This window comes from Dasypus novemcinctus, chromosome 1, assembly GCF_030445035.2.
Source record: "Dasypus novemcinctus isolate mDasNov1 chromosome 1, mDasNov1.1.hap2, whole genome shotgun sequence".
In the NCBI taxonomy this organism is placed as follows: Eukaryota; Metazoa; Chordata; class Mammalia; order Cingulata; family Dasypodidae; genus Dasypus; species Dasypus novemcinctus.
Window position 1 is genome coordinate 207,252,460 of NC_080673.1, and position 21,174 is coordinate 207,273,633.

At 46.0% G+C, this 21,174-nt stretch overlaps 1 protein-coding gene across 2 annotated transcripts in view; it reads left to right on the plus strand.

Annotated features, from left to right (window-relative positions):
- ZFYVE28 (zinc finger FYVE-type containing 28) overlaps positions 1 to 21,174 on the plus strand; it is a 124,587-nt gene that overhangs the window by 72,478 nt on the left and 30,935 nt on the right. For both annotated transcript variants that reach the window (XR_011649702.1, XM_058301470.2), the window contains exons 7-8: positions 9,749 to 9,850; positions 18,862 to 19,878. Coding sequence is in view for 1 of the 2 variants with exons in the window: in XM_058301470.2 (XP_058157453.1) it covers positions 9,749 to 9,850; positions 18,862 to 19,878 (1,119 nt within the window). In the remaining variant the exon portion in view is untranslated. The remainder of the gene's footprint in view (positions 1 to 9,748; positions 9,851 to 18,861; positions 19,879 to 21,174) is intronic.

A 21,174-nucleotide genomic window follows, 5' to 3' on the forward strand; every position in this document is an offset into this window, starting at 1 on the left:
ATTGTTATAGTTGGAACATGAACTAGAGTCACAGTTCACACCAGGGGTCACTGTGTTTTACCCTCCATTGTATTTTTTTAATATTCTTATTCTAGTAATATAGACACCCTAAAATGTACTCTTTTATCCAGTTTCACTTATACAATTGGTGGTGTCCAGTTACATACACAATGTTGTGTCATCATCGCCATAATCCACTACCAAACCTTTCTGTCACCCCAAACACAGATTTCCCCCCAATTAAAGACTTAACTCCTCCCCAGGCCCTGATAACTTGTATTCTAATTTCTGACTTTATGAATTTGCATATTCTAATTTAATATACTTGAGATCGTACAATATTTGTCTTTTTGTATCTGGCTTATTTCACCGCACGCGATATCCTCAGGGTTCACCCATGTGGTCGCATGTAGCAGAACGTCCTTCCTTTTTATGGCAGAATAATGTTGCATTGTGTGTCTGTACAACGTTGTGTTTACCTTGTCATCAGTTGATGGCCACTTGCGTTGCTTCCACCTTCTGGCAATTGTGAATAATGCCGCTATGAACACTGGTGTGCAAATATCTGTTTGAGTCCTTGCTTTCAATTCTCTTGAGTATATATCTAGAACTGGGATTGCTGTGTCATTTGGTAATTCTGTACTTAGCTTTAGTTGGAACTGCCCAACTGTCCTCCGCAGCTGCACCATTTTACTTTGCTGCCAGCCATGAATGAGTGTCCCTATTTCTCCACATCCTGGCCAACACTGCTGTTTTGTTGTTGTTTTTTAATAGTAGCCATTCTAATGGGTGTGAAATGGTATCTCATTATAGTTGTGATTTGCATTTCCCTAATGGCTAATGATGTTGAACATCTTTTCATGTGCTTATTGGCCATTTTTTATATCTTATTTGGAAATGTCTGTTCAAGGCTTTTGCCCAGTTTATATATATATATATATATTTTTTAATTGAAGTATATAATTCATACATGAGCATGCATAAACAATAAGTGTATAGTAAAGGTTGTGAACTTACAAAATAAACATACATAATGTCACACAGGGGTCTCACATTACCTCTCCACCAACACTTTGCATTGCTGTGAAACATTTGTTACAAATTATGCAGAGCATCGTCAAAATATTACTACCAACCAAAGTCCTTACTTTACATTTGGTGTATTTTTCCCCCAACCCACATTATTTAAAAAAAAATATATATATATATATATATATATATATCTTGTTGTTGTTGTTACAGACGTTGTGAACTTGCAAAACAATCATACAGATGTGTAGGTTTCCCATACAACACCACACCATGGTGGAACATTTGTTACAGATTATGAGATAATATCAGACTATTACCACCAATCATGGTCCATAGCGTACATTTGGCACACTTTTTCCATACACCTCCATTATCAACACAGCACAGCTTTGGCATTGATGTAAGAATATTATAGTACTGCTGTTAACCACAGTCTGTAGGTCACACCAACTTGCTTCTCCGTATTCCCATCACCCTGCAACAGTGATGTGCACCTGCTCTAGCTCACGGAAGGGCTCTCGCATTTTTACCCTTAACCACTGTCCTCATCCACCTCTGGGGTCACTGTGTAATTCAGTCCCTAGATTATTCTTTAGCTTTCTTTCTATTGACATTTACTTCCCCAGACTGCCTTTTTCAGCCACAGTCTCATTTATAAACCAGTTAATACTCACTGTAATGTAATTACAGTCAAGTTAATTAAAACTTCTACATATGTTAAGCATCAGTATTCTTCTTAACCCTCATCTTATCTCCAATAACCTATACTCTAGGTTTTAATTCCATGTGTTTATTATTTGAATTTAGTTCATATTAATGAGACCATGCAATATTTGTCCTTTTGTGCCTGCCTTACTTTGTTTAGTATAATGTCTTCAAGATTCATCCATGTTATTACATGTGTCCCAATTTCATTTCTTCTTCCTGCAGCGTAGTGTTCCATCGTATGTATAGACCACATTTTGTCTATCCACTCATTGGTGCGTGGACACTTGGGTTTTTTCCTTCTTTTGGCAATTGTGAATAATGCCGCTATGAACATTGGTGTGCAGATGTCTGTCTGTGTCATAGTTTTTAGTTCTTCTGGATATATTCCTAGTAGAGGAATTGATGGATCATATGACAGTTCTATATTTAGCTTCTTGAGGAACCACCAAACTGTCCTCCACAGAGGCTGCACCATTTTACACTTCCACCAACAGTGAGGGAGTTTTCCCATTTCTCCACATCCTCTCCAGCACTTACTGTTGTCTGCTTTTTTAATAATGGACATTATATGTGGTGTTAGATGATATCTCATTGTTGTTTTAATTTGCATTTCCCTAATAGCTAGTGATATGGAACATTTTTTCATGTGCTTTTTGGCCATTTGCATTTCCTCTTTGGAGAAATGTCTATTTAAATCTTTTGCCCATTTTTAAATTGAATTGCCTGCTCTTTTATTGTGGAGTTGTATGACCTCTTTATATAGAATGGAAATCAAACCTTTATCGGATAAGTGGTTTCCAAATATTTTCTCCCATCGACTGGGCTGCCTTTTCACCTTCTTGATGAAGTCCTTTGAATCACAGAAATGTTTAGGTTTGAGGAAGTCCCATTTATCCATGTTTCCTTTCATTGTTCATGCTTTTGGTGTAAGGTTTAAGAATCCACCACCTACCACCAGGTCTTGAAGATGTTTCCCTACATTTTCTTCTACGAGCTTTATTGTACTTCCTTTTATATTTAGGTCTTTGATCCATTTTGAGCTAATTTTTGTATAAGATGTGCGACAGGGGTCTTCTTGTTTTTCTTTTGGCTATGGATATCCAGTTCTCCCAACACCATTTGTTGAATAAACTGTTCTGCCCCAAATGGGTGGGCTTGACAGGCTTGTCAAAAATCACTTGACCATAGATGGAAAGATCTGTTTTTGAACCATCATTTCAGTTCCATTGGTCTGTGTGTCTATCTTTATGCCAATACCATGATGTTTTAATCACTGTAGCTAGGTAATATGATTTAAGTCTGGAAGTGAGAGTCCTCCAACTTCACATTTCCTTTTTAAGATGTTTCTGGCTATTTGGGGCCTCTTACCTTCCAGATAAATTTGATAATTGTTTTCCATTGGCTGGTGGAATTTTTATTGGATTGCATTGAATCTGTATATCAGTTTGGGTAGAATTGACATCTTAATGATATTGAGTCTTCCAATCCATAAGCAAGGAATGTTCTTCCAATTATTTAGGTCTTTTTAAAAATTTCTTTTAGCAATACTTTTTAGTTTTCTGAATACAAGTGCTTTGCATCCTTTGTTAAATTTACTCCTAAAGATTCGATTCTTTTAGTTACTATTGTAAATGGAATTTTCCCCCTCACTTTCTTCTCAGATTGCGCATTATTTGTGTATAGAAACACCACTGGTTTTTGCATATTGATCTTTTATCTTGACACTCTACTGGAATCATTTATTAGTTCTAGAAGTTTCGTTGTAGATTTTTTTTGGACTTTCTAGATATACAATCATATCATCTGTGAATAGTGAAAGTTTTAATTCTTCCTTTCCAATTTGGATGCCTTTTCTTTTTCTTGCCTGATTGCTCTAGCTAGAACCTCTGGCACTATACTGAACAATAGTGGTGACAATGGGCATCCTTGTCTTGTCCTGATCTCAGTGGGAAAGCTTTCAGTCTTTCACCATTGAATACAGTGTTAGCTGTGGGTTTTTCATATATGGCCTTTATCATGTTGAGAAAGTTTCCTTCAACTCCTATTTTTTGTAGTATTTTTATCAAGAAAGGATGCTGTGTTTTGTCAAATGCCTTTTCTGCATCAATTGATAAGATCATGTGATTTTTCCTCTTTGATTTATTAATGTAGTATATAATGCATTTGATTTTCCTGAGTTAAACCAGCCTTTCCTGCCTGGTATAAAACCCACTTCATCATGATGGATAATTCTTTTAATGTATTGTTGGATTTGATTAGCAAGTATTTTATTGAGGATTTTTGCATCTGTATTCATTAGAGAAAAGGGCCTGCAATTTTCTTTTTTTGTAATATCTCTATATGGCTTTGGTATTAGGGTGATATTGGCTTCATAGAATTAGTTTGGTAGCATTCTTGTTCAATTTTTTGGTAAAGCTTGAGTAAAACTGGTATTAAATCTTCTTTGATTGCTTGATAGAACTCACCTGTGAAACCGTCTGGTCCTGGGCTTTTCATTCTGGGGAGCTGTTTGGTGACTGTTTCAATCCTTTACTTGTGATTGGTTTGTTGAGGTCTTCTGTTTCTTTTACTGCCAGTGTAGGTTGTTTGTGCATTCCTAGGAATTTTTCCATTTCATTTACATTGTCTAGTTTTTTAGCATAAAGTTGTTCGTAATATCCTCTTATGATCTCTCTTATTTCTGTGGGGTCAGTACTAAGTTTGCCCTTTCCATTTTTTATTTCATTTATTTGCATCTTCTCTCTTTTTTTTTTAGTCTAGCAAGGGTTTGCCAATTTTGTTAATCTTCTCGAAGAACTAACTTTTGGTTTTGTTAATTCTATTGTTTTTTTGTTCTCAATTTCATTTATTTCTTTTCTCATCTTTGTTATTTCATTTCTTCTACTTGACTTGGGATTAGTTTGCTTTTCTTTTTCTAGTTCCTCCAGCTATGCGGTTACTGCATTGATTTTAGCTCTTTCTTCTTTTTTAATGGAAGCATTGAGGGCTATAAATTTTCCTCTCAACACTGCCTTCATGGCATCCCAAATGTTCTGATATGTTGTATTCTCGTTGTCATTCATCTCGAGATATTTATTGACTTCTCTTGAAATTTCTTCTTTGGCTCACTGATTATTTAAGAGCGTGTTGTTTAATCTCCATTTATATGTGAATTTTCCCTTTTTTTGCCGCTTGTTGATTTCCAGTTTTATTCCATTATTATCAGAGAAAGTGCTTTGTATAATTTCGATTTTGTTGAATTTATTGAGATCTGTTTTGTGACCCAACTTATGGTCTATCCTGGAGAAAGATCCATGAGCACTTGAAAAGAAGGTCTATCCTGCTGTTTTTGGGGTGCAATGATCTGTATATGTCTGTTAGGTTTAGTCCATTTATCATATTATTCAAGCTCTCTGTTTCTTTATTGATCTTCTACCCAGATGTTCTATCCAATGCTGAGGGTGGTGTATTGAAGTCCCCAACTATTAACTGTAGAGTTGTCTATTTCTCCCTTCAGTTTTGCCAGTGTTTGCCGCATGTATTTTGGGGCATCCTAGTTAGGTGCATAGATATTTATGATTGTTATTTCTTCCTGGCAAATCATCCCTTTTATTAATATATAATGTCCTTCCTTTTCTCTAATAACAGTTTTGCTTTTAAAGTCTATATCATTTGATATAAGTATAGCTGCCTCAGATTTTTTTTGGTTACTGCATGCATGGAGTATCTTTTTCCAACCTTTCCTTTTCAATTTATTGGTATCCTTGGGTCTAAGGTGAATCTCTTGTAGACAACGTAAAGATGGCTAATATTTTCTTAACCATTCTGCCAATCTGTGTCTTTTGATTGGGGAGTTTAATCCATTAACATTCAATGTTATTACTGTAAAGGCAGTTCTTATTTCATCCATTTTGATCTTTGTGTTTTATCTGTTATTTTATTTTTGACACTGTTAATTACTGTTAATGATACAGTTGTAATTTCTAGACTCTTCCAGGCTGTAACACTCCCTTTAGTATTTCCTGGAAAGCTGGTCTTTTTGTTATAAACTCTCTCAGTTTCTGTTTATCTGTGAATATTCTAATCTCATCCTCATTTTTGAAAGATAATCTTGCTGGGTATAAAATTCTTGGCTGGCAGTTTTTCTCCTGCAATACCTTAAATATATCATACCACTACCTTCTTGGCTCCATGGTTTCTGATGAGAAGTCGGCACTTAATCTTATTGGGTGTGCCTTATATGTTATGCATTGCTTTTCTCTTGCTGCTCTCAGAATTCTCTGTCTGTGGCATTTGACATTCTGATTAGTATGCATCTCGGAGTTGGTCTATTTGGATTTATTTGAATGGGAGTACATTGTGCTTCTTGGACATGGATGTCTATGTCCTTCAGTAGGTTTGGGAAATTTCTACCATTTTTTCTTCAACTATTCTTTCTGCCCCTTTTCTCTTATCTTTTCCTTCTGGGACACCCATGACAGGTATGTTTGCATGTCTCTTGCTGTCATTTAGTTTCCTGAGACCCTATTCATTTTTTTTCCATTCTTTTCTTCATCTCTTCTTTTGTATGTTCGCTTTTGGAGGCCATGTCTTCAAGCTCACTGATCCTTCTGCTTTCTCAAATCTGCTGTTATATGCCTCCAGTGTATTTTTAATTTCGTTTATTGCACCTTTCATTCCCATAAGGTCTGCTGTTTTTCTATGTATGCTTTCAAATTCTTTGTGCTCATCCAAAGTCATCTTTTTTTAAAACACTTTTAAAATTAAATTTAATAGGTCACAAAGAACATTACATTAAAAAACATAAGAAGTTCCTATGTAACCACTTCCCATCCCCCCACTCCCATCTGTTTTGTAAATTGTATTTTTTGAAGATATATACATCTCAAAAAATGTTACATTAAAAAACATGAGGTTCCTGTATACCCCCCACCTCCCCACCCCACTCCTCCCACACCAACAACCTCCCCCATCATTGTGGCACACTCATCGCACTCAGTGAACATATTTTGGAGCACTGTTGCATCACATGGATAATAGTATACCCTGTAGTTCACACTCTCCCCCAGTACATTCAGTGGGTTATGGCAGGATATATGATGTCCAGCATCTGATCCTGCAATATCATTTAGGACAACTCAAAGTCCCCAAAATGCCACCACATCCCATCTTTTCTTCCCTCTTCCTGCCACCCAAAGTCTTCTTAATATCCTTAATCTCTTTAGCTATCTCATTGAATTTATTAAGGAGATTTGTTTGTGATTAGTTGAGATTAGTTGTCTTAGCTCCTTTATGTCATCTGCAGGCTTATCTTGTTTCTTTAACTGGGCCACCTCTTCCTGTTTCTTGGTATGGATTGTAATTTTTTGCTGGTGTTTCCGGCTTGCTAGATGTATTTGTTCTGGGTGCTGCTTCTCCCTTTAGTTTAGGGATTTCTTGTCTTTTCTCCCTTGCTGGTTGTGTACTAGGCACCAAGGATGTAGTTGGTACTGTAAGCTGTGGAGGCTGAAGCTCCCATGTTGTCCCAGGAATTGATGTAGCTTCTCCCACCTTCTCTGTCAGGGGTAGGGACAGAGCTGTAGCCATGTGTAATAATCCAAGTTGGGCACAACAAGACTTTCTGTAGTCGCCTGGAGACACTGATGAAGCTTCACACCTCTTCCTCCCCTACCTTAGGCAGGGTGGGAACTATGCTGTGTGGGTCCAAAATGACCACAGTTGCTCAGGTAAACTGATGTAGCACCGGACCCTCTCCCTGCCAGGGGTGGGAATGGACCCTCTGGAGTGCCCAACAGTCTAATCTCTGTGGGCCAGATACGCCTGCAGTTGCCCTGAGCGGCTGAGGGAGTACTGTCCCTTCTGCCCTTTAGGGGGTGGGAACGGAACCACCAATGCTCAGCAGTTCAGTCCTGCAGGCTGAAAGTGCCTGCTGTGTCTGGAGAGGCTGAGGAAGCGCCTGCCCCCTCCTATCTATTGGGTGGCGGGGGTGGTTCTATGGGCGCTCAACCGTTCAGTCCCTTTAGGGCAAGAATACCTGCCCTTGCCTGGAGAGGCTGAGAAAACACCAGCCCCCTTCTATCCTCTTAAGGCATGGGCTTGGATCCACAGGCACCCGACAGGTCCAGTCCCTGTTGGCTGAAAGTACCCACTGTTGTCCAGAGAGGCTGTGGAGGCACCAGACCCTTCCTATCCTTGTTGGGGTTGGGGTGGATTTATGGCATCCAATAGTCCAGTCCAGGCAGGCTGAAGGTCTGCTGTTGCCCCAAAAGGCTGTGGAAACACCAGCCCCTTTCTTTCCTATTGGGGGGTGAGGGTGGGTCCACAAGTACCCCCCAGCCCATGCTGTGTGGGCCGAAAGCACCTGCAGTTACCCAGAGAGGCTGGGCAAGCACAGTCCATCTCTTGTCCTAGTGGGGATGGAGGTGGAGCCACAGGTGCCCAACGATCAGGCTTGTGCAGCCCAAAACTGTTGCCCTGAGAGGTGGAGGCAACACCAGCCCCCTCCTATCCTGTGGGGGGACAGCGGTGGAGATCATCTCAAAGGCACTCAACAAACCTGTCTGTGTGGGCTGAAAACTCCTGCCATTGCCCGGAGAGGCCGAGGATACCCAACTCCTCTCCTGTTCTCTTGCGGTGTGGGGATGCAGCCCCAGGTGTCTGACTATTCAGCCTCTGCCAGTGGAGGGCACTTGCACTTCCCTGGAGAGCCGGGTGCAGGTCCCACCAGCTACCTCCCTGCTGGAGGTGGGGCTGGAGCCTAGGCCAGGGCTGCATCTGATCTTGGTGGGAAGAAGCACGTCCCTAACTGCCATTTTGCTGAACTTGTTTATTAGCTCTAGTAGCTTTGTTGTGAAATTTTCAAGATTTTTATATAGGTAGAATAATATATGCTGCAAACGGGAAAAGTTTTACTTCTTCCTTCCTATACGGTTGCCTTTTATTTCTTTTTCTTGCCTAATTGCTTTGGTCAGAACTTCCAGCGCAGTGTTGAATAACAGTGATGACCGTGGGCATCCTTATCTTGTCCAGATCTTAGGGGGAAAGCTTTCATTCTTTCACTGCTGAGTATGATGTTAGCTGTGGGTTTACAAATATATATATTTTTTAATGATTACTTTATGATCTCTCAAATGAACATAAGCTGATCAACTGCAAAAGATCATACACGTTCTGTTATAATTTTAATTGCTTTCATCCTATCCAAATTTAAGATCCAGTCACAGAGTGGGTGTGGCTCAAGCAGTTGAGTGCCCACCTTCCACATGGGGGGTCCCAGGTTCGGGTCCCAGTGCCTCCTAAAGGAAATGAGTAAACAACAAGCAAAACAATGAGCTAAAATAATGAACAGACAATAAGCAAAAGGGAAGTGGATGTGGCTCAACTGATGAGAGTGTCTGCCTACCATATAGGAGGTCCAGGGTTCAAACCCAGGGCCTCCTGACCTGTGTTCCCCGCATAGGGGATCCCCACACAAAAGGAGTGCACCCCGCAAGGAGAGCCGCCCCACATGAAGAGTGCAGCCCGCCCAGGAGTGGCGCCGCACACATGGAGAGCTGACACAGCAAGATGACGCAACAAAAAGAGAGACACAGTTCCCAGTGCTGCCAAGAATGCAAGTGGACACAGAAGAACACACAGCGAACGGACACAGAGAGCAGACAATGGGGGTGGGGTAGGGGTGGGGAGAAATAAATAAAATAAATCTTTTTAAAAAAAGAAAAAAAACAATAAGCAAACAGGTGGGAGCCAACACAGGGGAGCCCATGTGGCTCAGTGGTTAAGCGCTGGCTTCCCACATACAAGGTCCCAGGTTCAATCCCCAGTCCTGGTACCTAAAAGAAAAAAAAGATCCAACCACAAAAAGTCAGGAGCATGAGCGGTGTTGGGGGTGTGTGGCCGGGAGTCCCTGAGTATACGCCTTATTTCAGGTGTTTGCACCTGGGGGTCAGGTGTTTGCACCTGGGGTCCTGGGCTCACCAGGGGTCTGCCGAGGCCGTAACGCAGACTGGCTTTTGTGTCTTGAATACAGCGGCCTCGTGGTCTACGCCGATGGACCGCTGAACTTGGACCGCAAGGTGGAAGACATGTCCGAGCTGTTCAGGCCCTTCCACACGTTGCTGCGGAAGATAAGGTGGGGGTGGGGGGGTGGGGGTGGGGGGAGGCTGGGGTGGGGTGGGGGGAAATGGGGAAGGGGAGAAAGCAGAGGGGTGTTGTAATAAAGTGAATGCTATTGCATACAGGCACGCGTGACCGTGCACCTTCTCCTTTTTAAAAAACCATGGACAAGCCTTCTGCTTTGGGACAGTGTCGGAGGTGGCAGCAGCCAGTTCTCCAGCCACAGCAACTAGAAAGAAACGATACATTTTAAAAATCCTAGTTTAAGTCTGTCTGTGAGCCATGGAAGTGAGGATTAGATCAACCAAAATTCCAGAGAGGGGTAGAACCTTTTGGGGGGACTGGGCACTCTCCGCTTATTTTTCCCCAGGGAGCATTTGATGGTTCCAGGTGGGTGTTGAGGCTTGACTAGGCCTCAGGCATCCCTGGCAGAGACTTTCTGCTGGGGGAAGGAGAGCCTAATAGCAAGAGGCTGTTTTAACGAATGGGGAACTTGGGGGGACTGCAGTGGGACACTCGTTGAGTCTTGAGGAGTCAAGGGATACGTGCAAACATCTCCTGCAGGGAATGGCAAAATTTCCGGCAAAATGCTCTATTTCTGAGTGGCATGCAGCAGTTGATCCCTCATACCCTTTGCCTAATGGAGAAAAGGGAAGCAGTCTCTCTGGTGGAAGAAAACATCATCGGGAACCTCCACGATTCTTTTATATCCAGTGTCTCACATGTAATCCAACACTGCCAAATGTATAAAGAGGCAGGAAGACGTGTTTGATGGTCAAGAGAAAAGCCAGATAATTGATGCAGATTTCAGAAGCTTCAGATATTAGAGTTAACACACAAGGACTTTAAAACAATTTTGATTACTGCGTTGAAGAAAATAGAAGAAAGGGGATTAGATAAAATTTGATAAGAGCCTGGAAAATTTCAACAGAGAATTGGAATCTATATAAAACAGTCAAATGGACATTCTAGAACTAAGAACGTCCTCAGTCTGAGAATAAGGGTTCAGTAGATGGGTTTAATAATAGATTGGACCCAGCAGAACAGAAGTAATGAACTTGAGTACAGGTCAATAGAAGAGACCCAAATTGAAGCACAGAGAGAAAAAAGAATGGGAAATGAAACATGCAGAAAATATAAGAACACAGAGCATAAGAGCTACATGTGACCTTCTCAAAGATCTAACTACATAATTGGAGTCCCATAAGGAGACCAAAGAAAGCAGGGGCAGAAGCAATATTAAAAGAATATTGCACAAGAAATTTCCAAAAATGGTGAAAAAATACCTATCTACAAATTAAGGAAGCTTAAGAAAAGTACAAGCAAGATAAAAAATAACAGGGATAATAGTAACATTGTGCTGGAAACAAAGAAGAAAACTCTTAAAAAGCAGCCAGAGAAAAGGGACATATAATTTTGAAAGGAATACAAGAATGACAACTCTTGTAAAAAGAAAATAAATTATAATAAAAAGCTAAAGGCAATGAAATAATATATTTAAAGTGCTGAAAGAAAATAGCTGCCAACTAGAATTTAATCAACAAAAAATATCCATCAAAAATGAATGTGGGGAAGTGGACTTGGCTCAATGGATAGAGTATCCACCTACCACATGGGAGGTCCGCGGTTCAAACCCAGGGCCTCCTTGACCCGTGTGGAGCTGGTCCACATGCAGTGCTGATGTGCGCAAGGAGTGCCCTGCCACGCAGGCATGTCCCCTGCGTAGGGGAGCCCCACGCGCAAGGAGTACGCCCCATAAGGAGAGCCACCCAGTGCAAAAAATGTCCAACCTGCCCAGGAATGGCACCACACACACACAGAGCTGACTCAGTGAGATGACGCAACAACAACAACAAAGAGACACAGATTCCCTGTGCCGCTGACAAGAATGAGTGGACACAGAAGAACACACAGCAAAATGGACACAGACAATGGGTAGGGCGGAGGGGGGGTAGGGGAGAGAAAAAAAATGAAGTGTAACAGCTATTAAATCATCATATGTAAAAATCATAATGTGTTTTAAAAAATGAATGTGAGGGAAGTGGATGTGGCTCTAGCAATTGCGCTCCTGCCAACCACATGGGAGGTCCGTGGTTTGCTTCCTGGTGCCTCCTAAAGACAGCAGGCTGATGTGACAGGCAGGCGTGGCGGGGTGATATAACAAGATGACACAACAAGAGACACAAGAGGGAAAACATGGTGAGAGACACAACGAAGCAGGGAGCAGAGGTTCCTGTTGCCTCCTGGAGAGAATGATCAGGGCAGTGAGCTGGCGTGATGGGTAGGCATGGAGAGCTGATGTGATAGACGCAATAAGAGACACAAAACAGAACGAGAGACACAACATAGCAGGGAGTGGAGGTGGCTTAAGCAATTGGGTGCCTCCCTCCCACATCAGAGGTCCTGGGTTCGGTTCCTGGTGTCTCCTAAAGAAACAAGGAAGATGAACAGACACAGCAAGTGCAAACAATGAGGAGGTGGGGAGAAATAAATAAATCTTTTTTAAAAAATGAATGTAAAATAATGGGTTATTTAGAAACACAAAACTGAAGGCATTTGTTACCTAGCAGCCGGCATTTAAAGAAAAACTAATTAGAATTCTCTGGGTAAAGGAAAGCGATCTGGATGGAAACGGGGAAATGCAAAAAGAAGGAAGAATGTGATGGGGGTAATGACTACTGGCTGGGCAAAGCAGTTATTTCTGTGGGGCTTAATTTACATATAGCACTAAACGGATGGCAATAACAGAAAAGATAGAAAGGAGGTAAATGGAGTTTAAAAGTTGTAAATCTCAAGCAGTATTAGAGAAGTGGTAAAAAAAAATTACATTATACTCTAGTAAACCAAGGATGCCTGTTTTAATATTAGGATACACTAAAACAATAGTAAAAGAATATTTAACTAGCAAATTCAAAGAAGGAAAATCTGAAATAAAGCAAGAAAGGAGGAGAAAAAAAAAACATAAAACAAGTAGACCAAATAGATAAAGATAAGATGGTAGACATAAACCCAACAATATCAGTAGTTACACTGAATGCAAATAGATTAAATAGTCCAAGGGAAAAACTAATATTACTAAACTGGGTTTAAAAACAAACCCAACTATATCTTTTTTTTTTTTTTTTAAAGATTTATTTAATTCCCCTCCCCTCCCCCGGTTGTCTGTTTTCTGTGTCTTTTTGCTGCATCTTGTTTCTTTGTCCGCTTCTGTTGTCGTCAGCAGCACGGGAAGTGTGGGTGGTGCCATTCCTCGGCAGGCCACTCCCTCCTTCGCGCTGGGCGGCTCTCCCCATGGGTGTACTCCTTGCGCGTGGGGCTCCCCTACACGGGGGACACCCCTGTGTGTCACGGCACTCCTTGCGCGCATCAGCACTGCACATGGGCCAGCTCCACACGGGTCAAGGAGGCCCGGGGCTTGAACCGCGGGCCTCCCATGTGGTAGACGGATGCCCTAACCACTGGGCCAAAGTCCGTTTCCCGCAACTATATCTTATGATAAGAGACACTCTCCAGATATAAGGGTATTAAAAGGCTGAAAATAAGTGGATGGCATAACCATGTACCATGCAAACACTTTTCCAAAGAATGTTGGTGTAGCTATACTTATATCAGACAGAGTAAACTCTAAGGCAAAAAACATTACTAGAGATGAAGAGAAATATTTCACACTGATAAGGGGATGATTTCAATAGGAAGATTTCACAGTTCCAAATCTATATGTGCCAAATAACAGGAATAGACAAATCCAAAATCATAGTGGAAGACTTTAACACACCTCTCTCTAGAGCTGATGGAACTAGCAGACAAAAACTAAAAAATTTAAAAAATCTTTATAACAAAACTAACAAATCTGACCTAATTGACAGGTAGAACTCTGCACCCAACAATTGACAGGACTCACATTCTTAAATGCATGTGGATCATGTATCTAACTTGACTATGTGCTGGATCATAATAGAGCCACAACACGCCTTCAAGAGACAGAAGTTATTCCGAGTACATTCTCTAACACGTGGAGTTTAAGATAGATCTCAAAACAGAGACAAATGGAAAATCTCCCAATTATATGAAAATTAATCAATACACTTCTAAATGATTCCTTGGTCACAGAAGAAGTAAAAATGGAAATTAAAAAATAGTTTGGACTATAAGATAATGAAGATATGGTATGTCAAAAATTTTAAGATGAATCTTTAAGTCATTCTTTGAGGGAAATTCAAAACCTTAAAGGCATTTATCAGAAAAGAAGTAAGGATGATGCTCAGTTATGGAAATTCCCATCTGAAGAAACTAGAAATTAGCAGTTGGTAGGCCCTCAAGAAAGTAGGAGAAAAGAAGTAATATAAAAACACCAATAAAATAGAAAACAAATTTAGAGTAGAGATAAATCAACAAAACCCAAAGTGGTTTCTTTGGAAAGATCAATAAAATTGAGAAATCCCTAAAAAGACTAATCAAGATGAAAGAGAAAACTCAGAATGGGGGGAGGCCACCACCACAGATCCTGCAGATACCATCTAAAACATCATAAGAGGATGCACCAAACAACTTTATATTGATAAATTTGACAGTCTGGATGAAATGAAAAAAATTCCTCAAAAAAGCAGCTAATCAATGCTGACAGAAGAAGAAATAGAAAATCTTTTTATAATCCATTTTCTATTAAAGAAATTGCATCTCTATTTAAAAAATATTCCCACAAAGAAAACACCAGGCCCAGGTGGCTTCCCTTACGTATTCCTCTAAATGTTTAAGGAGGAAATAGCATGAATCTTGCACAAATGCCTCCAGAAAATAGAAAAAGGGAGTACCTCCTAACTCTTTTTTTTCAAATGAGGTGAACATAATCTTATCATCAACACTTGACCAGGAATATTACAAGAAACGAAGATTGCAGACCATGCATTCTCATGAACATGGATACAAATACTCTTTAAAAAATGCCAAATGGAATCCAACCATATGTAACTGAATAATACATCATGAGCAAGAGGAATTTATTCCCGGTAAACATGATTTGTTTAGCATTTGAAAACCAAGCGGTATTTTGCCACATTAATTAAAAAGAGGAAGATAAATCATAAAATTTTAAAAGATTCAGAAAAAACTTTGAAAAAATTCATACGTATTTTATGATTAAAACATCTCTCAGCAAACTTGGAATAGAAAGGAAATTTCCTTAGTCTCACAGAAGATAACATATATTTAAAAACATACAGCAAACATCACTATCCATGAGGGAAAACTGAAAACTCTCTCCCATGAAACTGCAAACAAGATAAGGATGTCTGCTCTTTACCACCTCCATTCACATTGTGCTGTCGAGGGGAGCGGACTTGGCCCAGTGGTTAGGGCGTCCGCCTACCACATGGGAGGTCCATGGTTCAAACCCTGGGCCTCCTTGACCCGTGTGGAGCTGGCCCATGCGCAGTGCTGATGCGCACAAGGAGTGCCCTGCCACACAGGGGTGTCCCCCGCGTAGGGGAGCCCCACGTGCAAGGAGTGTGCCCCGTAAGGAGAGCCGCCCAGCGCGAAAGAAAGTGCAGCCTGCCCAGGAATGGCGCCGCACACACGGAGAGCAGACACAACAAGATGACACAACAAAAAGAGACACAGATTCCCATGCCACTGACAACAGCAGATGGGGATGAAGAATACACAGCAAATAGACAAAGAGAACAGACAACTGGGGCGAGGGGGAAGGAGAGAGAAAGAAAGAAAGAAAGAAATCTTTAAAAAAAACCAAAAAACCATTGTGCTATCTAGAAAATCCAGGAAAAATCTTCCAACTATTAGAAATAATGAGTGAATTCGGCAAGGTTATTGGATAAAAAGATCAACATACAAAAATAAATGTTATTTCCTATACCAGCAATAAACAAACATAAAATGAAGTGAAAATACCACCTACAACATTATATCTGTAAATATCAAGCCCTAATGCATAAATCTAATGATGTGGAAGACTCAGCAGAAAACTATAGAACATTATTGATATAAAACCAAAAAGAGCTAAACCAATAGAGAGCCACTCCATACTCAATGTGTGTTCAACTGAAGATATTAGTTATTTTCTAATCTCTGAATCCAGGGCAGTCGCCATCAAAATCCCAGGAGGGTATTTTTTTTTTCAGCACAAATTGGCAAATAAATTCTAAAATTCATATGGAAATGCAAGGGGCCAAGAGCTGCCAAGACGGAGGAGGAGCAGGAGGGGAAGAACAGAGAAGAGCGTGCTTGTCTCGTCTGCTCTGCCGGGCTTGGGGGCGCCCACAAAGCGTCCTGGGCGACCGTCCTTGTGCACGTCCCTTGTGACCACATGTAGGTATTTCTGCGGCGTGGTCTTCCCAGCGGAGGACGAGGTGGAGAGCCGACGCTTCCCCCGGGGACGCCGTGGCGCCAATGCTTCCCGCGGGGACGCTGTCGATCTGCAGAGTGCAGGTGTGGCAGGGTCGAGAGCAGGAGGACGTCAACCTTCCTCAAGGGAACGGATCCAGAGACAGACGCGAGGTGCCCTGGCCGCGCGAGGTGCCCTGGCCGCGCGAGGTGCCCTGGCCGCGCGACCTTGCGGGACGATGGGTAGTGGCTGAGTCAAGCGGAGACCCACGTGGGGGAAGGTGTGCCTGGACCCCCCCACCATCACGTACAAAAGTCACCTCCAGACAGATCGTGGGTAGAAATTTGAAAAGCAAAGTAATAAAGCTTTTAGAGGAAGTAATCAAGGAGAACGTCTTTGTGACCTTGGACTAGGTAAGGATTTCTTAAATAGGACGTAAAAGCACTCACATAAAGAAAAAATGGACTTTATGAAAACCACATTTTCATGATACGTGCAGATATATCCAACAAAGGGTTCAAATCAAAAAAAAAATTTTGTTGGTTTTTTTATTACTTTAAAAAATTCCAGAATATTGAAACAACTCCTGTCAATCAATAAAATTGACTCATGTCAATCAATAAGGAAAAGATGGACAGCCCAATTAAAAATGGGCAAAACACTCGAACAGGTGCTTCGCAGTAGAGACCAGCTCAGGCCAGGACGCACAGGCGGTGCTCAACTTCGTCAGTCTTTGGGCTGACGCAGTTAAAGCCCCAATATGATGCCATTACATTGTCACCAGAGAGGGTGAAAAAAATGCCAGGTGTTGGCGAGGGCGTGGGGCAAGCAGAACTGTGAAAGCCTGCGGCGGCGTTGGCCGGTACAGCTGGCTCGGCAGCTCACCCTGCGGGTGCGCTCCCCGGAGACCCGTGCCGAGATGAGATGGAGAGGCGGCTTGTGCCCGCAGCCCCCGCCATCTGAGAGAAAAGGCAAATTCACCCAGTGGAAGCCTGGCCACCGTGAGACTGAAGGAGCTTGACCACAGGCATCCTAAAGGATGGATGTCACAAAGTGGGGCAGCAGACTTAGGGAAAATAAGAGGAACACAGGGCACCCAGGCGACCTTGAGTTCAGATGAACATTTTTTTTTTAAGGTACCAGGGTGGGGGATTGAACCCGGGACCTTGTTTGTGGGAAGCTGGTGCTCAACCACTGAGCTTCACCGGCTCCCAACAAATAGTTTTTCAGTGTACGTTTATCCCAGGTGAGCCATCCTGCATTTCACCAAAGAAGCTGGACACAGAAGCGGGCAAGCTGCGTAATCCCTTCCGTTTATGAGTCAGCACAGGTGAAACCATCGCCCCGTGGCGGTGACAAGGGGCCAGAGGAGAAGGGCTCCCACCAAAGTTGGTTTCTTGGTCTGGGTGCTATTTACACGGGCGTGTTCAGTTTGGGAAAACCTGGCTGCGTTGCCGAATCCTGGGGCGGGCACCTCTCTATTTGTGGACGACCGCTCTGGAGTGTGTCATGGGGCGTGGGGACCTCAGACGTGCCCTGGCTGTTCACAGACGCGTCTCACCCTTGTCCCTAACTAGCTCCACCTTCGGGTCTCAGGCCTAGTGCCTCTTCCTCCAGGGAGTCTCCCCAGACTTGGCTGGGTGACCTGCCCGCCTCCTTAGCAGCTGCCCCTTCCTGTGCTGCAGCTGTTACTGTGAGTGACGCACACATTCAGGTGAAGATGTTTGTCGCCTGCCCTCGGCCGGGGCAGCTCCGCAGGGCGGGTCCTCAGCCCGCTGTGGGCTCCCGGGCCACGTGGATGGAGGCAGGTCCAGCTGCCAGCCACTGCGGCTCCTTCCCTCCTTCAGGTTTTATCAGAGCAGGTATTAGTCAGCAAAGGGTGCTGATGCAAAACACCAGACATCTGCTGGCCCTTATAAAGGGTACTTACTTGGGGTAGGAGCTTACAGATACCAGGCCAGAAAGCATACGTTACTTCCCTCACCAAAGTCTATTTGGAGCAAGATGGCTGCTGACGTCTGGAGGGTTCAGGCTTCCTGGGTTCCTCCCAGGGTCTTGTTTCTTCCTTGGCTCAGAATTCCTCCCTTCCTGGGGCTGGCTTCTCTTTCCTCTGCGAGCTGACTTCCTGTGGGCTCCAGCTTAAGTCTTCAGCATTAAACGCCAACTTCAAAACTCCAACATCAGAAACCCTCCACTCTGTCCTCTGCCTTTTATCTGGGAGTCCCCACCCACCAAGGGGCAGGGACTCAACGCCCTAATGACGTGGCCCAATCAAAGCCCTAATCGTAACTCAGTCACGCCCAGGTACAGACCAGATACAAACATAATCCAGGATCTGTTTCTGGAATTCAGAACCATATTGAACTGCTACAGAGCAGTCGCACATCCCTGGGAGTCAGGTCTCCCCCGAGTTCAGCGAGCGTGTTCATGGTCTTTCTTTTACGAGGAGCCGTCCTAGGTCACCGGCCTCTGACCACGGCCCCCAGGGGGCCTCAGAGACCCTCGCTCCCGTGCCCCGTGGAGGACGCGCGCTCCGTGCCGTGGGAGCCGCATCGCAGTGCCGCGTGCCTGGCCGCGGGGCGAGGGCTGCTGCGCCCGGGCCCTGGGCTGGCGCGTCCGGCGCCGGCCTCAGGGAGGTGGGGGAGCCCACCTGGTCACCTGGTCACCCTGTTTCTTCTCGGCCTCGGCAGGGACTTGCTGCAGACCCTCTCGGAGGAGGAGCTGCACACGCTGGAGCGGAACCTCTGCATCTCCCAGGACGCCGACTTCCCGGGGCACGCCGCCGCCCCGGTGCCCGCCTTCCCCGCACCGCTGCCCCCCGAGGAGCCGCTGCCCGGCCGGGCCGCGGAGCCCGAGGCCGAGCTGGCCTGCTCCATGCAGTACGACGACCAGGAGCTGGAGCAGCTTGACCGCCTGGTGCACAGGGCCGGGGACGAGATGTCCTCCCTCCTCTCGCCGCCCAGTGCCGGCCAGTCCCCGGCTCGTGGGCTGGGTGCCGCAGCCAGCCCCCGCGCCACGGCCTCTCCCGGTGGAGCGCGGCCGCCAGCGGTCAGCGACGAGGAGGACAGGGTGTTCTTCATGGAGGACGTGGAGGGCCCGGCAGAGGCCCACGCCGCGGCGTGGCCGGGCGGCGCGCAGGAGCCGGGGCCGAGCAGGGAGGCGGCGGCGGAGGGGCGGGACCCGAGCGACAACAGCGTGGACGGCGAGCTGGTGCGGCCCGCGGGGCGCCACCCCTGCCGCTGCCCGGCCGCGCACCTGTACCTGGACGGCGAGGCGGGCGCCGACGACGCGCAGGCGGCCGACAGGATCGCCCACCGCACGGGCGGCATGAAGCTCTCGGCCACCGTCATCTTCAACCCCAAGTTGCCGGCCACGCCGGCCGCCCCCCTGGAGGCCCCCACGAACCCCGAGCCCGGCCCCCCCGAGCTGGGCCCCGCGGCCGCCAACGGCCTCATCCCGTCGTGCGTGTGCTGCGCGAGCTGCGGGGACGGCGCGGAGGAGGCCGTCGAGCGGCTTCAGGGCAGGTGTGGGCCCCTGGCCGGGGCCTGGCCGGCCCTGGGGGCACCGCCCGCGGGCACGTGCCAGGCGGGCGCCTCGGGGCCGCAGGGAGAAGGCGCCCCTGCCGCTCAGCAGGGAGAGCGCGAGGACGGGAAGCCGGACGCCGGGAGCGCCTCCGAGGCCAGCGGGCAGCGCCTGGCCGGCCCCAGGTAGGAGGCGCGCCCCTTCCCCTCTGCCGTGGGCCGTGGAGAGGTGACCCCAGAGGAGCCCCCGAGCCGGGCACGGGGGGTGGGGGAGACATGAGGACCTCGTTCGGGCGAGGGGCAGGCAGGCCAAGGCGGGGGGGGGGGGGTGGTCCTCAGGCAGGGGCAGCTCTTTCTGGGCGCAGGGCGGGCTCCCTCTGCACCCCGGCAGGCTCCAGAATGTGCGCGGCCGATGCCCCGCCCGCCCGCATCCCCAGTAGCCGCCCTGGCCCCAGGATGACCTTCCCCGTGAAATCCGAACTTCTGGGGAGACACATGGGCCGCACAAATCGTGTTGCTCCCCAGGCGTGGGCCCCGGGGTGTCAGCCCGTTTCTGGGCGCAGCCGCCCCTGCGCCCGTGGTGGAAGGCAGAGCTGCCGGCCGCGCCCCTTCCCGCGCCCTTGCCTGCGCCCTCAGCATCTCAGGCTCCTGGTCAGCGAGAGGGCGTCACCCCTGGGCAGGCCAGGGGACCCCGTGGGCACGCCGCGAGCACCTCCTCCTGCACCCCTCACTCCCACCCACGCCGCGTTCCAAACGACCCCTCTTCCTGCAGATGCCCTCAGACGGCCCCACTCGTTGCTGGTTTCCGTGGGTGGCGGAGCCTGTCGCCCGCAGCGGGCCCCGGCCCAGCCGGGCGGGCCACGAGAAGTGCAGGGTCCTGTCTTGCTCTGACCAAGCTGTGAAGACGCGGACCCCCGGGTGGGCAGCGGACCCCGCGTAAACCGTGGACTAGAGCTCATCTCGTAACTCGCAGCATCCTTTCATCCGTTGTAACCAGGGGCCACGCTGACGACTGGAAAGCGTTAGGTGCAGGAGAACCGTGTGCAGGGGTGGATGGGAACTCCGCGTTCTGCGTGATTTGTCAGGAAACGTACAGCTTTTCTAGTAAAAAACATACAAGGTGGCGGGCGAGGCTCCGTGGTCGAGCGCCTGCTTCCGATGTACGAGGTCCCGGGTTCCATCTCCAGAACCTCCTAAAAATATTTATGTATTTTGAAACACAACCACAGGCCCAGGATCCGTCTAAAAGTTTGCTAACAGTTGTTCCTTAGGGTCAGCAAATAGCCAGTCGGCGGCCAAAGCCCCCGCTGTCTCGTCTTTTTTTCTTTGCTCAAGTCCGTCGTTCAGGGCTGGCTGACACACCTCAAGCCTCTTCCGCTTCTCCTCCCGTTTCCCTCCTTCCTCTCTCCCTTCTTCCCCCCCTTCCCCCTCCCTGCAGTCCTCCCTGTCTTTACTTAAAATCCTTGGTTGAAGAAGCCTGGG